The 25,544-nt window shown below is 38.6% G+C and overlaps 1 protein-coding gene across 7 annotated transcripts in view; it reads right to left on the bottom strand.

The window, feature by feature from the left end:
- The window catches only part of Erc1 (ELKS/RAB6-interacting/CAST family member 1), a 327,887-nt gene that overhangs the window by 159,512 nt on the left and 142,831 nt on the right, over window positions 1-25,544 (bottom strand). For all 7 annotated transcript variants that reach the window (XM_038318227.2, XM_042054451.1, XM_038318230.1 and 4 more), the window contains one exon: window positions 15,299-15,430. In XM_038318227.2, the coding sequence (XP_038174155.1) occupies window positions 15,299-15,430 (132 nt within the window). The remainder of the gene's footprint in view (window positions 1-15,298; window positions 15,431-25,544) is intronic.

Below are 25,544 nucleotides of genomic sequence, written 5' to 3'. Positions count from 1 at the left end.
TGGAAAGATCTCCCATGTCTTGGGTAGGCAGAATTAACATAGTAAAAATGGCAATCTTACCAAAAGCAATCTATACCCATATTCCCAAATATTGTTTATAAATGTTCTTTTACATTTAAAGAGGGATATTGACGGAGGACTCTCATTGGTTAATAAAGAAACTGCCTTGGCTTTTTGATAGGGCAGGATTTAGATAGGTGGAGTAGACAGAACAGAATGCTGGGAAGAAGGGAAGTTAGTCTGATGCCATGCCTCTCCTCTCTGAGTTAGACACCATGGAGCCAGCCACTAGGTGAGACATGCTGAATCTTTCCCGGTAAGCCACCACCTCGTGGTGCTACACACATTATTAGAAATGGGTTAGTCAAGATGTGAGAATTAGCCAGTAAGAGGCTAGAGCTAATGGGCCAAGCAGTGTTTAAATGAATACAATTTGTGTGTTGTTATTTAGGGTGTAAAGCTAGCTGTGCAGGAGCCAGGTGGGATGAAAAGCAGGCCTGCCAGCAGCTCATCACTACAGGATATGATATAGATATAAATAATTTACATTGGTATGGATCTTGGTTTATTGATGCAAATTTAAGGTTAATCTTGTTATATGTATATTTCTGCTCTTGACTAATGTATTATGATTGTGTAGTTCATTTATGCCACACCAACTCCAGTGTTGTCTGTGTGACATGACATACGTCATTATGCCGGACGGGAGCTACATGTCCTATGGGACCAGGCTTCCTGGAGGTCAATGGCAGATGGCCCAGTATTGGCTGCCAGTGAGGCATAGACAGGTTTCTTGATTAGCTGGCTATGCGGGATATGAGCTTTGCACAATCGTTTTTATACTAATGATATTCTTTATATCTACAAGACAAGGATTATCTCTTCAGGAACAACTCTGGGATAGGGAAGCATAGTATGGGAATGTATAAGACTACAGCAGAACCCTTGCCATACACGGGGGTGTATGATGAGCAAGGGAATAGATGGGTTAATGTTGATGGACAAAGAGTATTATACTTTGAATTTTATAGATAGGCTTGCTAGATCCCGACCACCATGGTGTCTGCTGCATAAGAAGGTACAAAAAAGTATATTTTGGCAGGTGCAGAGAGCTGTCAGGCATATTTGGTCACTAGAGGAGATAAAGAAAGGGTTAGAAAGAGGAGCTTGAGAGGGCCATGAAAGCGATAATAAAACAGAAACTTTCTAATCTTAGATAAGATGAAACCACTTGTCTGAGGTTTACATTCTCAGGGACAAGAGTTCCTCTTCAAAGGATATTTTATATCTAACACCTGTTCCTGATAATATGCTTTTCTTAGAAATCGCTGATGTAACAAAAAGAAGCTTTCATACTGTGCCAACTAATGATATATGACCTTCTGATTTGTTCCTTGTTTGAAAACTATATAATGAAAACATGAATTCAGTAAAATTGTAGCAGATTCAAACCACTCTCTTGTGTGTTGTATTTGTCTGTCATCACCGACCTTGTGCCTTCCTCAGTACCAAGATCCTATTTCTCCCACGGTCTAAGTGGCTCCACAGAGTCGGTCCATGACACATTTAAATATGTAATGTATAATTAAGAAATATAGGTTAATAGATACTCATCTATAATAGTCAAGTTTGTAGTCATGTTAGTTAGATTTTCTAGATGTGCATAGATATATTTCATATAGATAGGCATTCTTAATATCTTTCAAAGACTACAGAATATGGCATTTAAAATGTTTTAGTAACTTAGGAATTTTCATGACAATGAGACACGCTTGCTCCTGGCAGAAGCAAGCTACTTCCTGAGGAAGATGGGCATTGAAAAGGCTCCTTATGGAGTCTGCTAGCCATTTGGGCAAGAAACTGCTCTTGCCTGGACTGTTTCATTGGACATGCAGTACCCACAGAGAGACGACTGCTAAACTTGCCTAAAGGTGAGATGGTACTTTGGGGTTCCTGCTTCATAAACGAGTCTATGAGACATTCTGCAGGACACAAAAGAAAGTAACTGAAAACTGCCAATACAGGCGGAACTGTCTTTAAATTTTCCTGCTTCATGGAAAAATCTGCTGGATACTATGGGCCTGTAGACTAAAGATGGATGCCCCAATGGTACAGAAGAACTTTAGGTGATTGTACAGGCAGTGAGATGTCTCTGTCAATTCTTAAGAGTTTTGTAACTTGCTCACAATGTACTTCCTGTTTACTAAGATAATATTATATCCTTCTGGAGTCTTTGATGGAGTTAAAGAATAGATAGTAATATTTATACTTTTCCTCTGTTATAAGATAAAATAGATATAAATATTGTAACTGTAATTCTTGCTAGAATTTTACTATGTTGAATCCTTCCTTTTTGTTGAACAGAAAAGGGGAAATGGTATAGGAGGTTCTTCTGTTAATGTATTGCTTTCATTGCTTAATGAATAAAGAAATTGCTTTGGGTCTGATAGGGCAGAACTTACGTAGGCAGAGAAGACAGAAATGAATGCTGGGAGGAGGAAGGCAGAGTGAGAGACATCACAGATCTTCTGCCCGAAACAGACGCTGGTTAGAATCTTGCAGGTAAGGGACAGTCATGTAGTAATATACAGATTAATACAAATGGGTTAAATTAAGATGTCAAGAATTAGCCAATAAAAAACTGGAGCTCATGGGGCAAGCAGTGTTTTAATGAATACAGTTTCTGTTGTGGTTATTTCTGGTGCATGCTAGCCGGGCAGCCAGAACAAACAAGGGACCCTCTTGTTGTAACATACTCACTCATAGGTGACTTTTAAACATAAAGCAAAGAAAATCAGCCTACAAAGCACAATCCCAGAGAACTTAGACAACAATGAGGATACAAAGAGAGACTAACATAGATCTAATCTACATGGGAAGAAGAAAAAGACAAGATCTCCTGAGTAAATTGGGAGCATGGGGATCTTGGGGGAGGGTCAAAGGGGAGAGGGGAGAGGCAGGGAGGGGAGCAGAGAAACATGTAGCCCTCAATAAAAACCAATTAAAAAAAAGAAAAATGTACAAATGATCTTTGATGCTAAAAGCAAGGAAAATAAGGACTGCTGCAAATAACAGCCAACACCTAAAACCAAGAGAAGCTTAGGAGGGAACAGGAGAGGGATAGAGGAGACTAAATTACAGAGAAAAGAGAACTTAATTGGAAAACCAAACATGAAGACTGAGACTCCACAAAACTGGACTTTATCTAAAGAATAAAAGGTTGTCTTAACAATAACTATCAAACAATGTAATATGCCATGTTAATAGAACACAGGAAAAAATACATAATCACCTCAATAGATTTTTAAAAAGTATGAAAATTTCTAACAGTTTCAGGATAAAAACAACTTAAAAATCTAAGACTAGAACTTCTTCAATTTACAAAGGCAGATGAAATATGATAAAAGATTAAATGTTTTCCCTTGAAGACTGGAATGCTTGCTCATCATTCTATTTCACACTATAACAAAGATGACTCACAGAAACAGCAGGTTTGGAGGACAACCTTAGGAAGTCAGTTCTCTCTTTTCACCATGAGTCCTAAGGAGCAAACTCCGGTCTTCAGACTTGGAAGTAAGCACCTTTCCCACCTGAGCATCTCCAGGACCATGTACAATTACCTTAATATTAATCTGTGAGGATAAAGATATCTTAGCTATTTAAGGACCACCTACGCAGTTTTTGTTTTAGAATTCTAATATATCTCTAACTGCTTGTTTTTGTTATTTTCTTAATTTCATGGAGTTACACACATACAAATCGCTTCCCTCAGTTTAGAGCTTATCTGTTACTTTTGTCTTGGCATCTTTTGATAAAGCATATGAACATAATTTATCAAGCATTTAGCCTAAGATCTGTGACGGTAATCTTTTCTTGACACAACACATGGTCACATGATATTTCTTACTTGGCACCATTGGTAGATTGTGTTAGTGGTCCTGATATTATCTGGTCCCCTATAGGTATGGTGTCTAATATACCCACAGTCCTACCATGGCCTCATGGTATACAGAAGACCTTTTTATTGGCTAAGCTATGCGAGTTGCCTTGAGCAATGGATTGTTAGCTGATGCAACACAGGCTGAGACTAATTCGGGCCCTGCCAAATAAACACTCTTCAATGTAACTGCTGATCTCAGTTATGTCCTCAAATGAGCCATGTTCCCATTAAGCTTTTTAAGACACCAATATAAATCTCTGGACTTGCAAATTGTGGGAAAGTTTTAATTTTCTTTTTTTTTTTCATGTTTCCCTTCTCCTATTGAAGATGTTTTGCCAAGTACCATTTTGCTTGGCATTGATCATTTACTCTAAATATTAAAATTACTGGCAAAGTCACTTATCGTTTTAACTTAACTCTGCAGGACTAGTAGTTATGAAAGTTCAAGCATTCCCAATGCCATCCACTGGTTACCCTTCTTTCCTTCCCAGCTCACAGAAATACTTCTGGACTTGTGGACTACTTTTTTTTAAAGAAGTAGAGTTAGAAGGTTTGTTGCCTATTTGCCCTTCCTCCTTGGGTTGTTCTGGATTCTTTCTTTATTATAGTCAAATTAAAGCCCAAAATCAAAGTCTAACAACTTAGCAAGTATACCTGTGGATCCCCTGACTATCCATACTCTTATACCTTCTCTTGCTGACTCACAAAAATGTGTTATTTTACTTACTCTCTTCAACTGGTTTTGTGGATGTTGTTTTCCTAGCATCTTGTCAATCATGTTGAATGACAAGTTCTACTTGAATTCAAAACTTTTACTTCCCGAGTTTCCTGTGTTAGTAAAGTACAATTTTCTTAAAGAATGCCTAATTTCTCACTGTTTCAGTGCTAGGTGTATTAGGTATTTCTGCCTCTGATCATACATATATCAAAGTGAGTCTAATTTTTTTCTTAGATTCATTTATTTAATATGCATTATTATTGTGTCTGCATGTCTGAATGTGTACCATGTGTGTGCCTGGTGCCAAGAAGAGGTGAGAAATGGGCATTATGACCACTCGAATTTGGAGTATGAATGGTTGTGAGCCACCATTTTGGGTGCTGATAACCAAACCTGGATCCTCTACAAAAGCAGCAGATGCTCTTAAATTCTGAGCCATCACTTCAGCACCTCCATATAAACTGTAACGAATTTTTATACACAAAGCAAGAATAATATCCATAAACCAGGATTTCCAGCTAACCACCTGATTTTCTCTCTGGCTACAGGTCAGAAAAACAATTTGAAAGTCAATTTGAATTATTCACTTTTCTGTTTCCTTTCTGCAAATGAAGAGAGCACATTCAGCTAGCAAACCTGCCTCTCTAGGACCTATCACACAATGGCTGGTGGACAATACGAAGTCACTATTACTGAGAAACAAAAGGATGACAGTTGAGGAAAGGAAGAGACAAATCTTATTCTAAATAATTAAGAAATTCTCCATCATTCTAAATGTGCTTCAGGTCACAGCGCAATTTCTTAAAGGCAGAAGTTTGAAGATAAACATTCAAAAAGTCCTGCCAGAACTGAGATTCAAGCATTTAACCTAACTGTCTACAACAAAATTAGGGAGAAAGCTCAGGTCTGACAGTGTGTGATGCCAACAGTACCAGATGTTTTATTTAAATTACAAGCTAATAAACTTTCACACAAAACAAAATGGGAGAAAATTATGACTCAGCCACAGACTATTTCCTTAAGAAAGCAAAGCAATGGAGGCCTTCCAGTGCTAGCAAAATCTGCACCTTGTTTCCCATCATCCTCTCTTCCACAACAAACCATCAAGGACACTTTAAGTTTTCCTGCTATTTATGAGGAATCTTGGTAGGACCTCCTTGAAAGGAAAAGTCTGCTTAAAAGAGAAGTAAATGACTACAAGAAAAAAGAAGTGGTAAACAACAAAGCCAAAGTAAAAGACAACACTCAAGTTGTAGTTTTCTTGACTTAAATAAAATTTAGATTAAGACTCAACCTTTTCCGGGTGGTGGTGGCACACGCCTTGGAAGGCAGAGGTGGGCGGATCTCTGTGAGGTTGAGGCCAGCCTGGTCTACAAGAGCTAGTTCCAGGACAGACATCAAAGTACAGAGAAACCCTGTCTTGAAAAACAAAACAAAAAACAAATAAACAAAAAAACCTGTACATTTAAATCCTCATTAATAGCAATTATAGGAAACCTAAAGTAATGTGTTAGGAGAGGCTGATAAAGTGTGTGTATGTGCGTGTGCATGTGAGAGAGATAGTTTGTGTGTGTACGCACGTATGTGCATGTGTATAGTCCTGGATGACCTGGAATTTTCTGTGTAGATCGGGCTAGCATCAAATCACAGAAATCTTTCTGCCTCTACTTTTAGGTGTTGGGATTAAAGGTCTGCACTATCATCTCTGGTTGCAGTTTTAGTCTTTTGAAGGGAGGAGGTTGAGAAAGGGTTTTTCCCTGTAGCCCTGACTGTCCTGGAACTCACTTTGTAGACCAGACTGGCCTTGAATTCAGAGGTCCACCTTCCTGTGTCTCCTTGATTGCTGGGATTAACGGTGTGCACCACTACTGCCCGGTTAAAAATCTACAGTTCTTAACAGAGCTTTATGCTACCATTTACACTACAAACTATTTTCCCAGTATTCTCTCTCTCTCTCTCTCTTTCTCTCTCTCTCTCTCTCTCTCTCTCTCTCTCTCTCTCTCTCTCTCTCTCTCTCTCTCTCTCTCTCTCTCTCTCTCTCTCTCTCTCTCTCTCTCTCTGTGTGTGTGTGTGTGTGTGTGTGTTTCTTTTTTGAGACAGGGTTTCTCTGTGCTGCTTTGGAGCCTGTCCTGGAACTAGCTCTTGTAGACCAGGCTGGCTTTGAACTCACTCAATATTCCTTCTTGCTAATGCATGGTACTTCATTGACTAACAGGACAATATTATATTATCTTACTGTTCTGAAAGGCCTTGTTCCAAATCTTTAATATGTATTGTCTTATTAAAACTTCACAGTTATCTTAGGAAGTATGTATTATTATTATCATCATTATTATAAATTCTATGAAAAAAAAGGTTTAGAGGCTAAAGTTCTTTGTCACAGAAAGCAAAGTTGCTTCCTACCTGACTCCATCTTTCCCCCACTTAGCTTGTTCTACTAAAAATACATCTGCACTCATGAGAAGCACTCTTCAACGGTCTTCTACAATTTTACCTACTGACTTATTTGTGGACATGTTTCCATGCCCCAAAAGGCATCTTTTTTCTATTATTTTCCTGCCCACCAAATTATAACACCTACCAAGTGCTAGATATAATGCTATATCCCAGAGACTATTTCTATACTGTGTGCTACAGTCATTAACTATAAAACTTAATTGTAAATGATTATTTCTGCAAGATGGAATTACAAGATGCCATGAGAATACACAGCATGAGGTCCTGGTATTATCCCAAACCCTAAATACAAGTTTCTCCAGGACGGACCAGAGAAGGGGAATAAAGCACTAGAGCTGCTCCCTGTGTGCACACTCTGATGAAGTTAAATTATCAAAATATCAGAAGCTCCAGAACAAAGGAAATAAGGGTGCCAGTGTGACAAGAGAGGGAAGAAGAGACAAAGAAGGGCCTTGGCCTGTGTTTTCACCTTTATCTAAAATGTTAACAGGAGGGTAACAAAGGTATCTGATTAGAGGAATAAAGAATTTAGAAATTTAATTTAGAATGAGGGCAAGAAATTGCAGCAGAATAGAGAGAGAAATGAAGGAAAGACTAATGGGTTGAGATAAAGCAAAAATCGATAGTGAACTACAATCGGAAGGAAGTGAAAAAGTGGTACATCAGGAACACCATGTGAAGAGAAAGCAAGATGCTTTAGTGGGTGACGGTGGAAGTAGACTAGATTAAAACAAGGGTTAGCAATAACACCCAAACAAAAGCAAGAAGAATCTGAATGAATACATTGCAAAGTATTCTTTCAGCAGACTGGATTTTCATTACTTATATGTTTGTATGATTAAATAGCTCCTATAATCTGGTTGCTTCAGCAACAAACAGGTTCACAAGGCACAAGCAAAATAAAAAGGTAATTTTCTGTACTTCTGGAATAAAGAAGGTTATAAATAACGTAAATGTCAGGTCACAGCTTCTTTGTCAAATAGCACTAACAAAGGCATAACAACTATTTTTTTAATTAAAAATATACCCCCTTTGGTGAGAGGCATTATATGGCATACATATGGAAACCCAGGGTCTACCTGTAGGAGTTGATTCTCTCCTTCTACCTTGTGGACTCTGGGGACTGTACTCAGGTAAACAAATTGTGGGAAAAAGATTAGTCGTTTCACTATCAAAAGTTTACTTTGTCAGAAGAAATAAAATGGAATTTAATGTCTGACGACTCAAGAAGAGAACTCCCAAGTATCAAGTGAGCACACACAGGGCTGCATGAACCCCCCCCCACACACACACACACATGCACGCACACACACACACACACACACGCACACGCATGCACACACACTACACCAAGGCCATAATAAATCTCAACGTTTGAAGATAGCCTTTATAGGTTATCTCAGTGTGAGACATGAGTGGATGCTTGTGAAGGGAATGATTTTTTTCCCTCTAAAAGAGGGGACTAGAGGAGTTAGGGAACTTACTAAATCACAGATAGTAAAGAGAACAAGGAGTAAAATTCATACCGCTTGATTTTTGAACTAATACACTTTACACTTGCCTCTGGTGAATTTTTAACAGTTCATTAAAGAGAAAGAAATAATTATCAAACTGTAATTTAGGATATAACACATATAAGAACCACCTAGTGGGTAGGACAAATTATACTGTTCACATTTCACTAAGAAAATACCTTCCATTAAAAACATTCAGTATGATGTACCTAAAGACAACATCAACTACACACAGAACCCAGAGAGAAGCTGTCAGATTCCCAGGGCTCACTTATCCTTGTATCTCAGATAATTACTGCCATGATCAGTAACTGGGATATAAGAGAATGATGTCTAAAACTCTCAAGCACTCACTATAAACAGAGCATTATGTGTGATGCTGGAGGTTCCCCTAGTGCTGTCTACTATAGTAGGTCTCAAGCAGTGTAGACAAAAGTGTAACACGTCTACCATCAATAGGCTTTGGCACTTATCTCTAAGGGAAAACTCTGGGATGTGCCAACCTTTGACTTTGTGTTCACTGAAAGTTAATTTTACTTTTGATTACAACTTTATAAAATATCAATGAAAATTAAAACTCAAGACTAAGTTTGGAGGCATAATTAATTCCTGAATGTCAAGACTATATAAGCTATTATTTTTAAACACACTTTTAAAAGAAAGCATAATAATGCAAAAAAACCATTCTAAATATGTACTTTGAAAAAATTACAATTAGAAACCAGGCAGATTTTTGGACAGTTTTGGTCCTGCCATCTCCCAGTCATCCCCAAGCTCTAGCACTGCCGTAGCTATCTACTGACCCCAACTGGCAAAGTTACAGAGAGGTCAAAATGGCTAAGCTTGACAATCTAAGTTTTATATTTCATGTGAAGATAAACTGTAAGAGCAGTAAGAAAATCAAAGATCATGTGAAGGAATCTAAAGATTCACAGATTTATTTATAATATATACAGTGAAAAAAGTCCACCACATTAAAAGGGTTATGTCACTGGCTTAAAGATGTTGAAATTCTATACAATTTCTATTTCAATTTCTGTATTTTTCATAACACTTTGTTTCCATTTGGCAATGTCCTCAATATTTCTTCCGGGGAGTTTTATCCTTTAGTGTTACTAATACTGTAACACTTAACATGCTGCTCTCCTTTCACTTGTTAGTTTTCCTCTAGGTGGCTGGTAGTATTTTATCTTTTATTAATGATGTTATTGAAACTCTAAGATACATTTTTGTTGTTTAATATAAAGATGACTTTATAAATATGTTTTATAAATAAGTTTTATAGATAAGCTTACAAGATAATTTTATAAATGATTTTAAACAAAATGCCAAATAGTTTCAAATAAGTCATTTTACCTTATCAGAAGTTTATTTTGCTAAAAGAAAAATAAATTAATAAAAGAATGGAATTTTATGTCTTAGAATGCAGAAAAGGAGCTCCCAAGTATCACGTGAGTATGTACATGTATGCGCACAGGCTTACATGCAGACCCCCACCACACAGTGGCCATAATAAAGCTCAACATTTGAAGCGAATCTTTTTGTTTACCCACAAATCTTAGGACAGTTACTAAATGTAGAGAAATAGCAGTCTAAATTAGTCTTGAGGTAACATTTAAGCTGTCTGACACGCTTACTGTAAGCATGTAGGATCTCATACACTAGTACATGAAAATTACAAGAACTCTAAGGAAAGCTTTTAAAAATACTGAGGGCCGGGGAAAGAGCAGGTGACGAAGTGATTGCCTTGCAAGCATGAAGAACTCAGTACTCTCTTGAGAACCCATGAAAAAGATAGCTGGGCACCGTGGCTCACTCTTCCAACTCCAGGGCTAGGGACAGACACAGAGGTTAGCTGGGGATCACCAGTCAACCAGCCTAGCCTAGCTAAACAGCTTCAGGCCAGTGACAGACCTAGTCTCCAATGCGGCTGGGGAGATGGTTCAGTCATTTAAGTGTTTGCCATGAAAGCGTGAGAACCTTAGTTTCATCTCCAGCACGAACAAAAAAAGCAAGGCATAGCAGTGCATGTCTGTAATTCCCATGCTGGGACAGAGGGATTCCTGGGGCTTGCTGGCCATACACTCTTAGTAAATGGGTGAGTTTCTGGCAAGAGACTTTGTCTCAAACAATTTAAACAGAAAGCCTGGAGAGAGGGCTTAAAAGTTAAGGAGTTTTTGTTGCTCTTTCAGAGGATTTGGGTTCAGTTCCCAGCACCCACATGACAGTTTAAACCATCTGTAACTTCAGTGCCAGAGGATCAGATACCTTCATCTGGCTTCTGCAGACACATGGTACACAGACATACACACATGTAGGCAAAACACCTACACACATAAAAATAAATATTTTTAAATGAGGTGAAGAGTAACTGAGGAAGATGCTAATGTTGATCTCTGGTCACAACAAACATGCACAAATACACAAAAGCACAAAAGTGGATAGTACCTGAGGTGGTCGTCTGACCATTCATATGCATGTGTGAATGCACATGCACAAACACACAAACACAAGAACATGCACACGTGCAAATACATATCCAAAATGGCATGCTTCAATTTATCCACCTTTTTACTTATACTTTTGAAAGTCTACAATAATATAAATGTTTTCAATTCTACTGGCATTTTTTCTCTAGCTGAGTTTATATTTTTAAATTGAAAATACTTCAGAAATTTCCACTAATAAATGCATTTCTTACAATATTTCTCAGATGTAAAAAGGAGGTCTGAGCATACAGGCCTCTGCTATGGTAGTGCACACCTATTTAACAACTACTTTCAACAGGCCAGAGATCCTTGTCAAGTTCTGAAAGGCTCTCATGGCATTTTTTTTTTTTGAGGCCAGCTGTCACCATCAAACAGATGATGATACATTTCCACAAGACTCATTTCAGAGTCTAGTAAGTACCTGATCTAACTAGTAATCAAAAACAACTAGATTTTACTATAAGATAATGATCTACATAGTTCTAAGAAACATGTTTATATTAGTGATACCATCAGACCACTCAGCTATTCAGTTCAATAATTTATCACTAGAGACATGAAACCCAGTTTAAGACTCAGAAGGAGCCAGGCAGTAATAGCACACGCCTTTAATCCCAGCACTCAGGAGGCAGAGGCAGGTGGATCTCTGAGTTCGAGGCCAGCCTGGTCTACAAGAGCTAGTTCCAGGACAGGCTCCAAAGCTACAGAGAAACCCTGTCTCAAAAAACCAAAAAAGAGAGAGAAAGACTCAGAAGGGTAATTACAGTCGTAGAAATATATAAATAACTATCTATAAATGATTAAATGGAGCTCTAGGATAGTTCAGATAGCAAAAATACCTGCTGCCAAGTATGATGACCTGAATTCAATCCCCAAAACCCACAATGGTGGAGGGATTAAACTAACATCCCAACTTGTCCTATGACCATCACAGGTATGCTATCATATATGGTCTTCCCTGTGGTGATATCTTGTTTGTACTCTAACAAATAAAGCTTTCCTGAAGATCAGAGGGCAGAGCTAGCCACTAGTTAGCCAGAGGTCTGGAGGCCTGTACAGATAGACAGGAAGTGATATGGCTGGGAGGAGAGAGGGATATAAGCGGGAGGAGACAGGAGCTCACTTCCTTTTCAGCTGAGGAGTTAGCAAGGTAAGAGCTGGCTGTGGCTTGCTCCTTTGTCTTTCTGATTTTTCAGCATTTACCTGAATATCTGGTTCTGGGTTTTTATTATTAAGATCAATTAGAACTCGTGCAATCCCCCCAATAAATAAACAAACAAACAAACAAATAAATGAATAAATAAATAAATGTAAAAAATTTCTTAAAAGTTAAATGTAGCTTATATCATTATAATAGAAAAGAAACTAGTTTTACAAATATTATAAACCTATTTCTAAGTCAGTAAAAGATAAGATAAATACCAAAGATCCCAATGTTAAAGTTGCCAACAAAGGTCAGAAGTACAATTTAAAAGGAAATAAAATCAAATTACAAAAGATTCTCATATCAATGGGAAACTATATTATATGACATTATAATGCTCTGAATTTTCGGAATTTATACATGTTTGTACAAACCACTGACTGTTTCAGTTGAGGACCCGTTGTTACCTGAGACTTTCATGCTAGCTTCCATTAGCTAAAATAGCAAGCAACGGGTGGCTAGAATTTTGTGCATTCATCCTTTGAGATACCTATTTTCCCACCGTTTAAGGCAGGAAAAAGAGAATAATTATTTCTAAGTTTTATTTGTGTTTTACATATATAATCATTAAAACCAAGAACTAAATATAAATTACTTAAAAATAGGTAGTCTAAGTATTTAAATACACAACTGTAATTACTGCTCTGATGATAGAGTACTTAATAAATGCATCAGAAAATCAGCTTAAACAGAGAAAAAAATATTCTAAAATACTACTTTGATAACTATTGCAAAAAAATCATAAAATTACTATTAACCCCTAAGATGACTAGTTAGTAGAGCACTACAGTCCTTGAGTGTGCAGGAAGAGGTCAGAATAAAATTCCATTCATTCATTCATTAATGAAATAGAGTTAAGTCACTAAAATGTTCATTTAATGCCGCTGTTTACCCAGCAGACTGCTGCTATCAAAGCCACAAAAGTCAGACCTGAAAGGCCATAGAAGTTATACAGAAGTAAGATACCTCCAGATCAGAGGTAAGAACAGGGACACTGCTTCAAGAGAAATCTCAGACTCTCAGAAATGGAACCATTCTGTACTCTTCTTGGAGAGGACCAGTGAGCACAGAGGCTCATTATCTACCCAGAGGTGTTGTTGCCGTGATGAAATAGCAGCATGAACAAAGCGCTTATCTCAGGAACTGGCGCATCACTGGTAAATGTACCTGGTTTGAAAAGTAAGCTCTATATGTGGTAAACCACATTTCAAATAATGGGTCACATGTTTAAGGAGTAAATAAAGGTTCAGTTCACGGAGGTGGATTATGTCTAAAGTGAGGTGCATTCCACACTAGCTGGAAAGAAGTTGCAGGTGGAAGGTACTAACACAAAGTCAGAGAGAGGAAGACAGGGGCTGGGAGGAATGTTCAGTAGTAAAGTACTGCAGCATGAGTATGAGGGTCTGCGCTCCATCCCAAGAACTAGGTTAAAAACAAAGCTAGGAGGAGTGCGTGGCACATGCTTATAACCCTAGCTAGGGAGTCAGACAGTTTGATTGCTAAGGTTCACTAACAGTACCCTAATAAAACAGGTAATCCTAAGAAGATCTGTCATTGTCGTCTCTTTACTCATTTAGTCATTAAATGACTATAAAGCTATAAAGGGACTCTATGAGGTACCTACTATAGTATATCTGCCTTGAACTGGGCACTGTTTTACCATCTTATCTCCTAATTTCCAACAAGAGCAGCTTCTCAGCAGGAGAGAGCCCATCAGATTCCTACTACTACATCATTGAACTCTGTTTACCTGGTATCCTGTCTAGCTTTATGTCAAATGACACAAGGTGGGGTCATTTGGGAAGAGAGACCCTCAGTAGAAAAAGATGCCTGATTTGCCTGTAGGCAAGCCTGTAGTAGAGTCTTCAAAATTTCTATTCATTTTACATTTTGTATGTTTTTCTTTTTCTTTTTTAAAGTGGATTTTCTTAATTACTGATTGATGTGGAAGAGCCCAGCCTACTATGGGCGGTTCTGAGGATCGATAAGAAAGCACGTGGAGCAAGCCAGTAGGCAGCACTCCTTCACAGCCTCTGCATCAGGTCCTGCTCTTCACAGCCTCTGCATCAGGTCCTGCATTCTTGTCCTGTTTGGACTGACTTCCCTCTTCCCTCACTGATGGACTGTGACATGAACTGAAATAAACCCTTTTTTATGCGAGCTGCCTTTGATTATGGTCTTCTATTGCGGCAATAAAAACCTAACTAAGACACCTAGATACTATTTATTATTCTCACATACACAAGGGGCAGGGTGTTACAAAAATTAAATGTTTTAGTACCTGTGCTAGGTAGATCTAAACCTTAAAGCCACATTTTCAAAACAGAAACTAAGATTACAGTTTTTATTTACTAAAACTGTTCCTTCCATTGACAGTCCTGTCTTTGCTTATTCTTTCTAATAAAGAGTCATAAACAAGCATAACAGGGACCTAATCGAGAAGCAAATGCATATAAAACAAACGCCATGAACAGCAATGGCAGAACTTTTCAAGTTATCACAAGGCTGAGCAGGGCAATCTGACAGTGGAGTGCTACCACATCTGTACTGCTCAAATACACTATTAACTGTTTGTAACTTTAAATGCTCTTTGAATAAAAAAATGAAAGAAAAATAAACTATTTTCTAACTGACAAACATCTGTGTTCTCTCATTCACCTACAAAGCTGGGGTTTTACACAGTCATGCAGAAAACAGACATATTGCATGTTATGTCAGTCACATGTTTTGCTAGCCTTTTACTACATAAATATCTATGAGTCATTCTTAAATTATTACTTCAGAGATCTCAGTGTTGACATGACCCAACACTTGCACAGTTATATTTTAGTCACCACGTAAGTCTAAGAACTAGTACCTGATGGAGTAGTTTTGAAAGCCCATGAGCAGTCAGTGTGCACAGCTCCCTTTAACCTACACTGGTTTTACCTTGTGTTTACCCAGCAGCATTGCTAGTAGCTACATAAAATCGCAGACCTGTTTCTCAGCACTGGTCCTGGCTGATTCCTCTTGTGCCAGCACCATTTCACGCTCTGCAGTTATCTGTACACTTTCTCTCAGTGCTTCTTCCAGCTCTTCAATCCTGCCATCCTTCTTACGGAGGCTGTCCTGGAAAACGATGAAGACGTGATGAAGGAGATCAATCACAACTCAGCAAGAAGGAGCTATCTAATTATTAAACGCCCTTCTCTGCAGAAGCAAATTGAGGCCAGAAAGATGCCTCCATAGGGTAAAGAGCTGAACAAAAGAAGAAGAGAAGTAAAGGAAGATGAGGTATATTATTAAGAGCGTAGGATCAAGTTAGTGAAGCAAGACAGACATGATAGATTTGCTCTCTGCAACAGAGAGAAGGAAGCTACAGGGGTTAGATGGCATAAGTACTGAGAGGCTAACTATTTAAAAATATAAAACTATTTTTAAAAGCTGCTACGAAACTGAGTTGAAGTCAGTTCTGACAAAGCTTCTACTTAGTTCCACAACGCTCGTTCCCTTTGAGAAGTCACACGTGCATGACACTCAATTATACAGACAATTTCTGATAAACTTTTTAAAAATGAAGATGCTTCCTAACATTTCAAGAAAGTGAAACTCTATTCTCATGAAAAAATGGAAAACAGATCTGTGTGTGTGTGTGTGTGTGTGTGTGTGACTGGTTTGACTATGAATGAACAATTTAGTTAAGCAGGTAATATGTCCTAGGACTTTAAAGTGTAACTTCCCATCCATACAACCAGTCTTTAGGATCCCAAAGTGGTAGGAAAAAAAAAAAAAAGAAAAAGCTAAAAAGATTGGAACCAGAGATGATTCAGACTATTTTCAAACTCCTAAAAAAAAAAAAAAAAAAAAAAAAAAAGTCAGTGGATTCAGAACACAGTATTGCCTTTTATTAAAATATGAAAATGATTAGCAAGATTGTTGATATGAAGAGGAATAAAAGCAAGCCCTTAACTTAACTAAGTATATGTCAGCCCAAAATGAACTAAAGACCTGAAGCTAAAAACAGGTGCAGTAACGTCCACCTAAACAGCACCACGAGGCTGATGCAGACAGCCTCCATGAATTCAAGGCCATCCTGAGCTACAATGTAAAATGGTGTCGCAAAGAAGACGAGGTAAGAAGGGAAAGAACAGACAAAACTAAGAAAATACTCGGGGAGGGGAGACTAAACACTACTGGAGGATGCTTCATGATATTGGGTTGGGAAAGAAGTTTTGCTTTTGGTTTTTTTTTTTTTTAATAAAACTTCAAAAGCTCTGGCAACAGAAGCAAAATCAGACAGGCAGGATTATCTCAGACAATAACAATCTCTGAATTATAGCAAATAATCAAAAGAGCAAAGTAACTCTTAAAAAAGAGAGAGAATTCTCAATAATATTCTGACAAGAGCTAATATCCAAAAATACCTATGAACTGAACAGCAAATAATACAGCTCATTTAAAAAAAAGGCAAAAGAGATGCATAGATACCTTTAAAAAACATAAAAATGGCACATAATTTTGGGGGGAAATCCTCAACATCACTAATCACTGGAGAAATATAATTAGAAACCACAAGGAGATAACTTGCTCCTTTTAGATCACTATAAGAAAGGTAAGAAGTGAGTACTCATGAGGATGTCAACAGGGACATTGTCTCATACATATGGCAAACATATGGCGGTTCTTCATAATATTAAAAACTGAACTACTATATGACTCAGCAATTCTACTCCTGTATATTTACATGAAAGAAAATTGGTAGATTGGAGAAACATCTATTAGACCTGCTTTACTATGGAACCACATAATGGCATATGGCTAAACAATAGTCAAGACACAGGATCAACATAAGTGTCCACAGAGGTATGCTACCTTTGTGCCAAGGAAATGACTCAACTAGTAAAGCTAACACAACTTGAGTTCAATTCCCTATAACTCACATGAAGGTAGAAAGAAAGAACTAGATCCACAAAGTTGTCCTCTGACTTCCATACAGGCACAAGGTATGTCACAAATGTCTGTCCTGATCATACATACATGGACAACAACAACAAAAATAATTTTAAAATTAAAAAAGTTTTTCATGGCAGCCTAACTCAAATAGCATGGCTTTCTATTTTCCTCTTCTCTGCCTCCCTAGTACAGACAATGGCAAATATCTTTTTAAAAGTCTTTCAAAATTGTCTTTAAGTTCAATTTGTTTCCTTATAAAAAAAGAAAATGTGGTAATACTATCAAACCACACACACACACACACACACACACACACAGAGAGAGATAAAGAGAGAGAGAGAGAGAGAGAGAGAGAGAGAGAGAGGGAGAAGAGAAATTCCTTTATTTTCCATAATGAAAATGACCACAGAGGACATTGGATTAACTGAAATGGGCTATGCACAAAAAGGTAAACTGAATATACGGTATCTAAAAAGTTGACTAAAAGAGTATATGATGGCAGTTATATGAGAGATATATTTTGCCTTGTTTTGTTTTAATCTAAAGTAGTTAACTCAGCACGATTCTTATTTCCTGAACCTTGCCCCTGCCTATGGGTGGTGAGCTAATTGTATCGGATTGTGAAGTCAAGCACCCACCAACGGGATGAGACGCAGTCACCACACACAATCAGGGAAAAGAGACACAAGGCAGTATGTGTTGCCAGCCCAGATTGGATTCTTGGGCAGCCATTTTGCAAAAATATATTTTTGCTATAATACATTTGTAGTGATATTTTGTTTGCGTTTTAACAAATAAAAAGCTTGCCTGACAATCTGAATGCAGAGCTAAGTCACCAAAACTAGAGGCCAGGGAGCAGGGTCACACACCTAAATTCCAGAGATAAAGGAATCTCTGTGAGTTCAAGGCCACCATGGGCTACACAAGATTGAACCTGTCTAAAAGAGAAACAGCTCACACAAATGTGATCCAACACTTGGAACCCACAGAGAGAGGACTGCTAAACTTGCCTAAAGGTGAGATGGTTTTTCGGGGGTTCCTGACTCATGAAAGAGTCTGCAAGACATTCTGCAGGAGGACACAGCAGAAAGTGACTGAACTGCTTTCGAAATTTTCTGCTTCATGGAAATGTCTCTGGATACTATGGGCCTGAAGGCCGAAGATGGATGCCCCAACGGTACAGAGGAACTCTGGGTGACTGTCCAGGCAGCGAGATGTCTCTGTGATTTCTAGAGTTTGGGAAGTTGCTTACTTATTGTTTACTTAGGTAATATATTCTGGAGTCTTTGATGGAGTTGAAGAATAGATAGATAGTTGTACTTTTCCTTAGTTATGATAAAAGATAAAGTAGATATAAGTACTGTAACTGTAATTCTTACTTGATAACTGTTTTGTTATATGTAATTTTGCTATGTTAAAGTTAAAGCCTTTCTTTTTTGTTTAAACAGAAAAAGGGGAAATGATGGAGGATTCTCATTGGCTAATAAACAAACTGCCTTGGCCAGCCCTTAGGTGGGTGGAGTAAACAGAACAGGAAAAAGGAAGTGAGGTAGGTGGCTCAGACAATTGCCCTGCCTCTCCTCTCTGAGCCAGTGCCATGAAGCCAGCTACCAGGACAGACATGATGAATCTTTCCTGGTAAGACACCACTTTGTTGTGTTACACAGATTATTCGATATGGGTTAGTCAAGATGTGAGTAAGAGGCTGAAAATAATGGGCCAGGCAGTGTTTAAAAGAATACAATTTGTGTGTTGTTATTTTGGGTGTGAAGCTAGCCGTGCCGGAGGCGGGTGGGATGAGAAACAGGCCTGACCACAGCTCGCCACTACAGGAGGGACCATCAGTGTGGCGGTTTCTCAGGAAATTCGGGATCAACCTACCCCAGGATCCAGCAATACTACTCTTGGGAATATACCCAAAGATGCCCAATCATACTACAAAAGCATTTGTTTAACTATGTTCATAGCAGCATTATTTGTAATAGCCAGAACCTGGAAACAACGTAGATGCCCCTCAATGTAAGAATGGATGGAGAAAGTGTGGAATATATACACATTAGAGTACTACTCAGCGGTAAAAAAATAATGACATCTTAAACCGGGTGGTGGTGGCACACGCCTTTAATCCCAGCACTCGGGAGGCAGAGGCAGGCGGATCTCTGTGAGTTCGAGGCCAGCCTGGTCTACAAGAGCTAGTTCCAGGACAGGCTCTAAAAAAAGCTGCAGAGAAACCCTGTCTCGAAAAACCAAAAAAAGAAAAAAAATAATGACATCTTGAATTTTGCATGCAAATGGATGGAAATAGAAAACACTATCCTGAGTGAGGTAACCCAGACCCAAAAAGATGAATATGGTATGTACTCACTCATAAGTGGATTCTAGCCATAAATAAAGGACATTGAGCCTATAACTCGTGATCCTAGAGAAGCTAAATAAGAAGGTGAACCCAAAGAAAAACATATAGTTATCCTCCTGGATATTGGAAGTAGACAAGATTGCCAGGCAAATATTAGGAACTTGGAGGTGGGGGTGGGGTAGGTGTAAGGGGAGAGGGAGAGAGAGAAGGGAGAAGGGGAGGATGGGGAGAGCTTGGGGGGAATGGGATGGTTGGGATAGAGGAAGGGTGGTTATGGGAGCAGGAAAGTAGATATCTTAATTAAGGGAGCCATTTTAGTGTTGGCAAGAGACTTGCGCCCACCCACTGTGACGGTGGGGCTGATCTAATGGGAACTTACCAAGGCCAGCTGGACTGGGACAGATGGAACATGTGATCAAATTGAACACTCTGAACGTGACTGACAAGGAGGGCTGACTGAGAAGCCAAGGACAATGGCACTGGGTTTTGATTCTACTGCATGTACTGGTTTTGTGGGAACCTAGTCTGTTTGGATCCTCACCTTCAGTAGACCTGGATGGAGGGGCGAGGACCTTGGACTTCCCACAGGGCAGGGAACCCTGACTGCTCTTTGGACTGGAGAGGGAGGGGAAGGATGATTGGGAAGGGGGGAGGGAAATAGGAGAAGGGGAGGAGGTGAAAATTTGTAATAATAATAATAATAAAACATTATTTGGTACTCCAGTTTTTATGTGTGATAATTACGTTAATTTAATTTGTAAATATTTGAAAAGAAAATGGGGAACATTGGGCATTTCCAAGTTGGATATTTTTGCATCCTAAAAGAGAAGTCCTAGACAATTGACTTTAGAAAATAAATGTGCCGTCTATTTAAGTAAAATTTAGAAGTAGTTAAGAGAAGAAATGATAATATTGCTAACTTTCAAGAGATTAATAAGATGGTTTTACAAATTACTATCAGACCTGAAGAAAGATACTGAAAAATAGGAAATCAGAAAGAAACTCTGGTAGACTGAATTAAACCCGAAGACAATCCCAAAGAACCGAACTTTTCTCAACCCTCTGGTCCCATCTATCTGTCTCCATCTTTGTTCCTTCGCCACAAGGGAAACTTCAGTTTCCCCTGCCTTTATTTATTTTGAGTCACATTTTCCCCATCTACTTATCTCTAGATGTTGCCAATTGGAATAAATTTCTTAAGCAAAGTGAAATATTGTTATGGCTTCTTTTAAGAGAAAGCTTTGAGGAAGAACCGATCCTGATATGATCTACACTTAACAAAACCTGAATTAAAATGCAATTCTGAGGTTTCCTAAGGCATATCAGGATTCTTTTGATTTTGCTAAATTTTAGATGACCCTGTTCTGTTAAACTACAGACCAAAGTTTTTCCAACTTTAGCCATTTAGAAATTTCATTTGTAAGATCTTCCTTCAATGTTGATCAGTTCTTAAAACAAGAAAAGATGTGAGTCTAAGTCTGTACAAGCTTTACTACTGAGCTCTTGGTATTCCCTATGACAGTCATGTCCGTTGTTTCTCTAATGCAGTCTAATGTAACTGTGTTCTATCCATCCATGCATTCTAATGTAACTATTTTATATCCCTGCATGCACTCTAATGTAACTATGTTCTATCCATCTGTGCACTCTAATGTAACTGTGTTCTATCCATCTGTGCACTCTAATGTAACTATGTTCTATCCATCTGTGCACTCTAATGTAACTGTGTTCTATCCATCTGTGCACTCTAATGTAACTATGTTCTATCCATCTGTGCACTCTAATGTAACTGTGTTCTATCCATCTGTGCACTCTAATGTAACTGTGTTCTATCCATCTGTGCACTCTAATGTAACTATGTTCTATCCATCCATGCATTCTAATGTAACTATTTTATATCCCTGCATGCACTCTAATGTAACTATGTTCTATCCATCTGTGCATTCTAACGTAACTGTGTTCTATCTACTCATAATTATTTTCTTGCAACTGTGTCATTGTTTGCTGATCTGTTTATCTGTGATTTCATACTTTTATGACCACAATATTGAGGTTATTGCTTTTTGTTTGTTATTGTTTTTCATTTCTGTATTAACCCTTTAAACAGTTTGATTCAAACTGGTTACAAGTGCTCATGTAAATTTAATCAATTTCCTTCTAATTCATGAGATGAGGCTGGAGAGATGGCTCAGCAGTTAAGACTAGGTTTCGATTCCCAGCACCCACATGGTAGATGAAAACCATGTGCAACTCCAGTTCTGAGGAATCCAGTACCCTCTTCTGGTGCACAGACATGCAGGTAGTCCAAACACCTACACATTAAATAATAAAAAAAATTCACGAAACTTATATAAATCTTAGAACAGAAATGCTTCTAGAACTGTTAGAATGTTTTCGCTGTTATTATTGCCCATATTTAAGATGAAATATCCATATCATCTATGTTACAAATATAGCTTCACTAAAATATGGCAACTGTACATAGCAATTATTATAACTAGAATTATTGTAAGTGTACTAAACCACATATTTTGACATATTCTACACCAAAAAATTTGCAATAAACATAGAAAAGAAATACTATTTTTTATTATCACCATGTCCTTCCAACCCTAAGCACAATTGTTGCACAAAAAATACTCAGTAATTGTTTACCAAAGACACCTAACAGCCTGCATGAAATGTGAATCATCAAATTTAAGTTAAACTATGGCTTAGAAAAAAATGTTTCAGAATTGAACTGAAATGAAGCCAAATTCCTGTATAAGAAGGGGGGGGGGAAGAAGAGAGGAGGGAGGGAGGGAGGGAGGAAGGGAGGGAGGGAGGGAGGAAGGGAGGGAGGGAGGGAGGGAGGGAGGGAGGACAGACGGACAATAAAAAGCCAGAAACAGATATTGGGGTCCACGCTGAAAATCAGAAGAGCAAAGTGGCTAGCTCTTACCTTTACCTCGAACTGAAATGAGTGATCCTACCAGCAAAAATGCAGGATGAAACTGAGCATACGACCTATCTCTTCCAGTTTTACATTCCTCTCTAGTGCTGGGATTAAGAGCATGCAGCACCACCACCTGGCCTCTATGGCTGACTAGTGTTGCTGCTGAGATTAAAGATGTGTGTCACCACTGCCTGGCCTGTATAGCTGACTAGTGTGGTTGCTTATCTTCAAGCAAGCTTTGTTTATTTAAAAAAATATATATATACCACTAGGAAGGAAGGAAGGAGGGAAGGAAGGAGAAATGAAAGAACTTAACAGAACAACTAATAACTAACATGAACATCACTTTTCTTTATTACTCAAGCCCTGTGTTAGTGAATAGCAACTGAAATTTCAAAACAGTTCAATGCGATGGATAGTATTTTTAAAAAATATTCATTGTAGCAGAATTTCAACTATATTTAATAAATAAAAACTTCCTGAAGATCTGAGAGTAAAACAGTCCCACTGTTTAGCCTTGCAGACCAGGTTATGGTAAACCACGACTTTAATCCCAGTAACCACAATGACACACACCTTTAATCCCAGTAGCCACAATGACACACACCTTTAATCCCAGTAGCCACAATGACACACACCTTTAATCCCAGTAGCCACACCAGGTGATAGAAATCGGGTGATGTGTGCCTTTAATCCCAGCCCTAGAGAGGATTATAAAATGAGAGGAAACAGCTCTCAACACACAGTCCCATTCTGAGATTCCAGGAGGCACAATCACCATTTCAGACTGAGGTTGAGGTAAGAGTCAGTGGCTGGCTGTTTGCTTTTCAGAACATCAGTTGAACCTTAATTTCTCTCTTTGAGTTTTTTATTAATCATGCTTCAGTTCATGGCATAATAAGTCTTGTCTTGAAGTCTTTCATACAGAAATATATATTTAAGGTATTCCAAAGTTCTTTCAAGGACAATGAATTTTGGTAACTATATGACAGAAAAACTGGACAAGCCATACTACCACCCCAGGTCAAGAAAACAAAAGAGGCTACAGAGAGGGCTCAGTGGTTAAGAGCACATACTGCTCTTACAAAGGACCTGAGTTAAGATCCCAGCACCCACACTGGGCAGTTCACAGTCACCTGTAACTCAAGCTTTGGGAGCGTCCACTTCCTCCTCTGATCTCTGAGGTCACCCCCACTCTTTTAGACCACTCAGCTAAGCTGCCTCTCATCTCAGCATCTTGGCAGTAGTGAACAATGTATATACTGATGTTCATCAGCACTCAATGTGGTTAAATCCTGGAGATTCCACCAAAGTCGAGTAGGTTGTGGTGTGTGAGGTGGGAAGCTTCTGTTTCCTGTTCTAGGACTATCTTCTGCTTCCACTCCGCAGTGACAAAGCCAGCCTCAAGTCACTCAGCTCCCAGCATCATTTTCATCTGCTCATTACTATACCACAGGACCTACTAGAATGTGAGCTCCATGGAAGGAAGAATTTGTTCTGTCTTCTACCCTATTCCCATGTCTGTCACACAATACTGCATAGACTGAAGTAAATATCTGTAAAACAAACACTTTCGTCACCACAACTTGTCTTCTTCCCGTCATTCCTTTTACCCCAATGCTATCAAAATACAAGCCACATTCTGTTATCTTTTCATTGAAACCTGCTGTGGTCGCTAAGTCCTTTACAGTCTGATCTACAGTTACCCACTCTCTAACTTGTTTACTACATTCTAAACACACACAGCTTTCACCTACAAATGACACTTAGTGTAAACTCATTTCCTCCAGTCTTTATGTGACTCTTTCAGGCTCCTCTTTAATGTCTGGGTGATCTTTTCAAGGGACCCTTCCTAAATTTAGTGTTCAACACCATCCCTTGGCCAGTGAACTATCACAGTAGCTTGTTCATTTCTGTGCACTGCAGCCCTTGCTTCCTCCCCTGGTGCTGTAACTAAACACCCAACAAACGCAGCACGATGGAGAAACAATTCATCCTGGTTCATAGCTCGAGGTACAGTATACCACACATAGGCAGTCAAGGCAGGAGATACCAAATAGCTGCTCAAGCTGCATCCACAATCAAAAGAACAGCAATACCTGCATTTCTCCATCTTATATCCCCTACCCAGAAAACAGTTCCTCTTACAATCAAATACAAGTGCTAAGGAAATAGGTCAATGAATATTTTAAGTTAAAAAAATTTATTCTGAACTATTCAGGGTCAGTGGTAGTAAAAGAAATTCCCCTAAATGAATACTTTTCCACCCATCAGATTCATATTTGGAAAAGAAGAACTGCAGTTAAGAAGAGAAAATTGTAAAATGAAACTTTGTCAAATGTGATAAGGCACACTTTCAAAAGGTGGAATAAAGAGAAGCAAAAGAATACCCACCAGAAAAAATTCTTACATCTAGATGAAGGTAGTATAAATCCTAAAACAGCTTCTGACATGAACTCCCCACATCTCTACAGTCACTACTCTACGGATATGAACTGTGAAGTGCACACTATCGCACCTCAGAAAAGCAAAGTGGCAGCACTTCTGCTGCCTTCAAGAGGCTGTACATGGGTCAGCAAATGCTTGGAATACTCTAAGACCTATTCCTTCTTTCTAAAGTATTGTGGCCTCGAGAAATAGGGCCAGTCAAAAGACATAGGAGACGTGGCATTGGAGCTTCTGCAGAGTCAGTTAGAAAGCTGGGCATTACAGTATATCAGTGCTTCTGCACTGAATTCCCCAACCGCTTTAGGCCTAACATAAATACTAAGAAGCTAACTGGCATTTTCCACACTATAGCTGTTACTACTGTGATTAGGTCTGGCTAATTAATGTGAATAATTGGCTTCTTATTTCAATTCCAGAGGAGTTGGGTTTGATTCTCAGCACTCCCTTGGCAGCTCACAACCATCTGTAACTCCAATTACATGGAATCAGGTGCCCTCTTTTGACCTCCACAGGCACCAGATGCAAATGCGGTGCATAGACAGCCATGCAGT

Source organism: Arvicola amphibius, chromosome 2 (assembly GCF_903992535.2).
Source record: "Arvicola amphibius chromosome 2, mArvAmp1.2, whole genome shotgun sequence".
NCBI classification, from domain to species: Eukaryota; Metazoa; Chordata; class Mammalia; order Rodentia; family Cricetidae; genus Arvicola; species Arvicola amphibius.
This window is presented reverse-complemented; position numbering and strand designations above follow the sequence as displayed.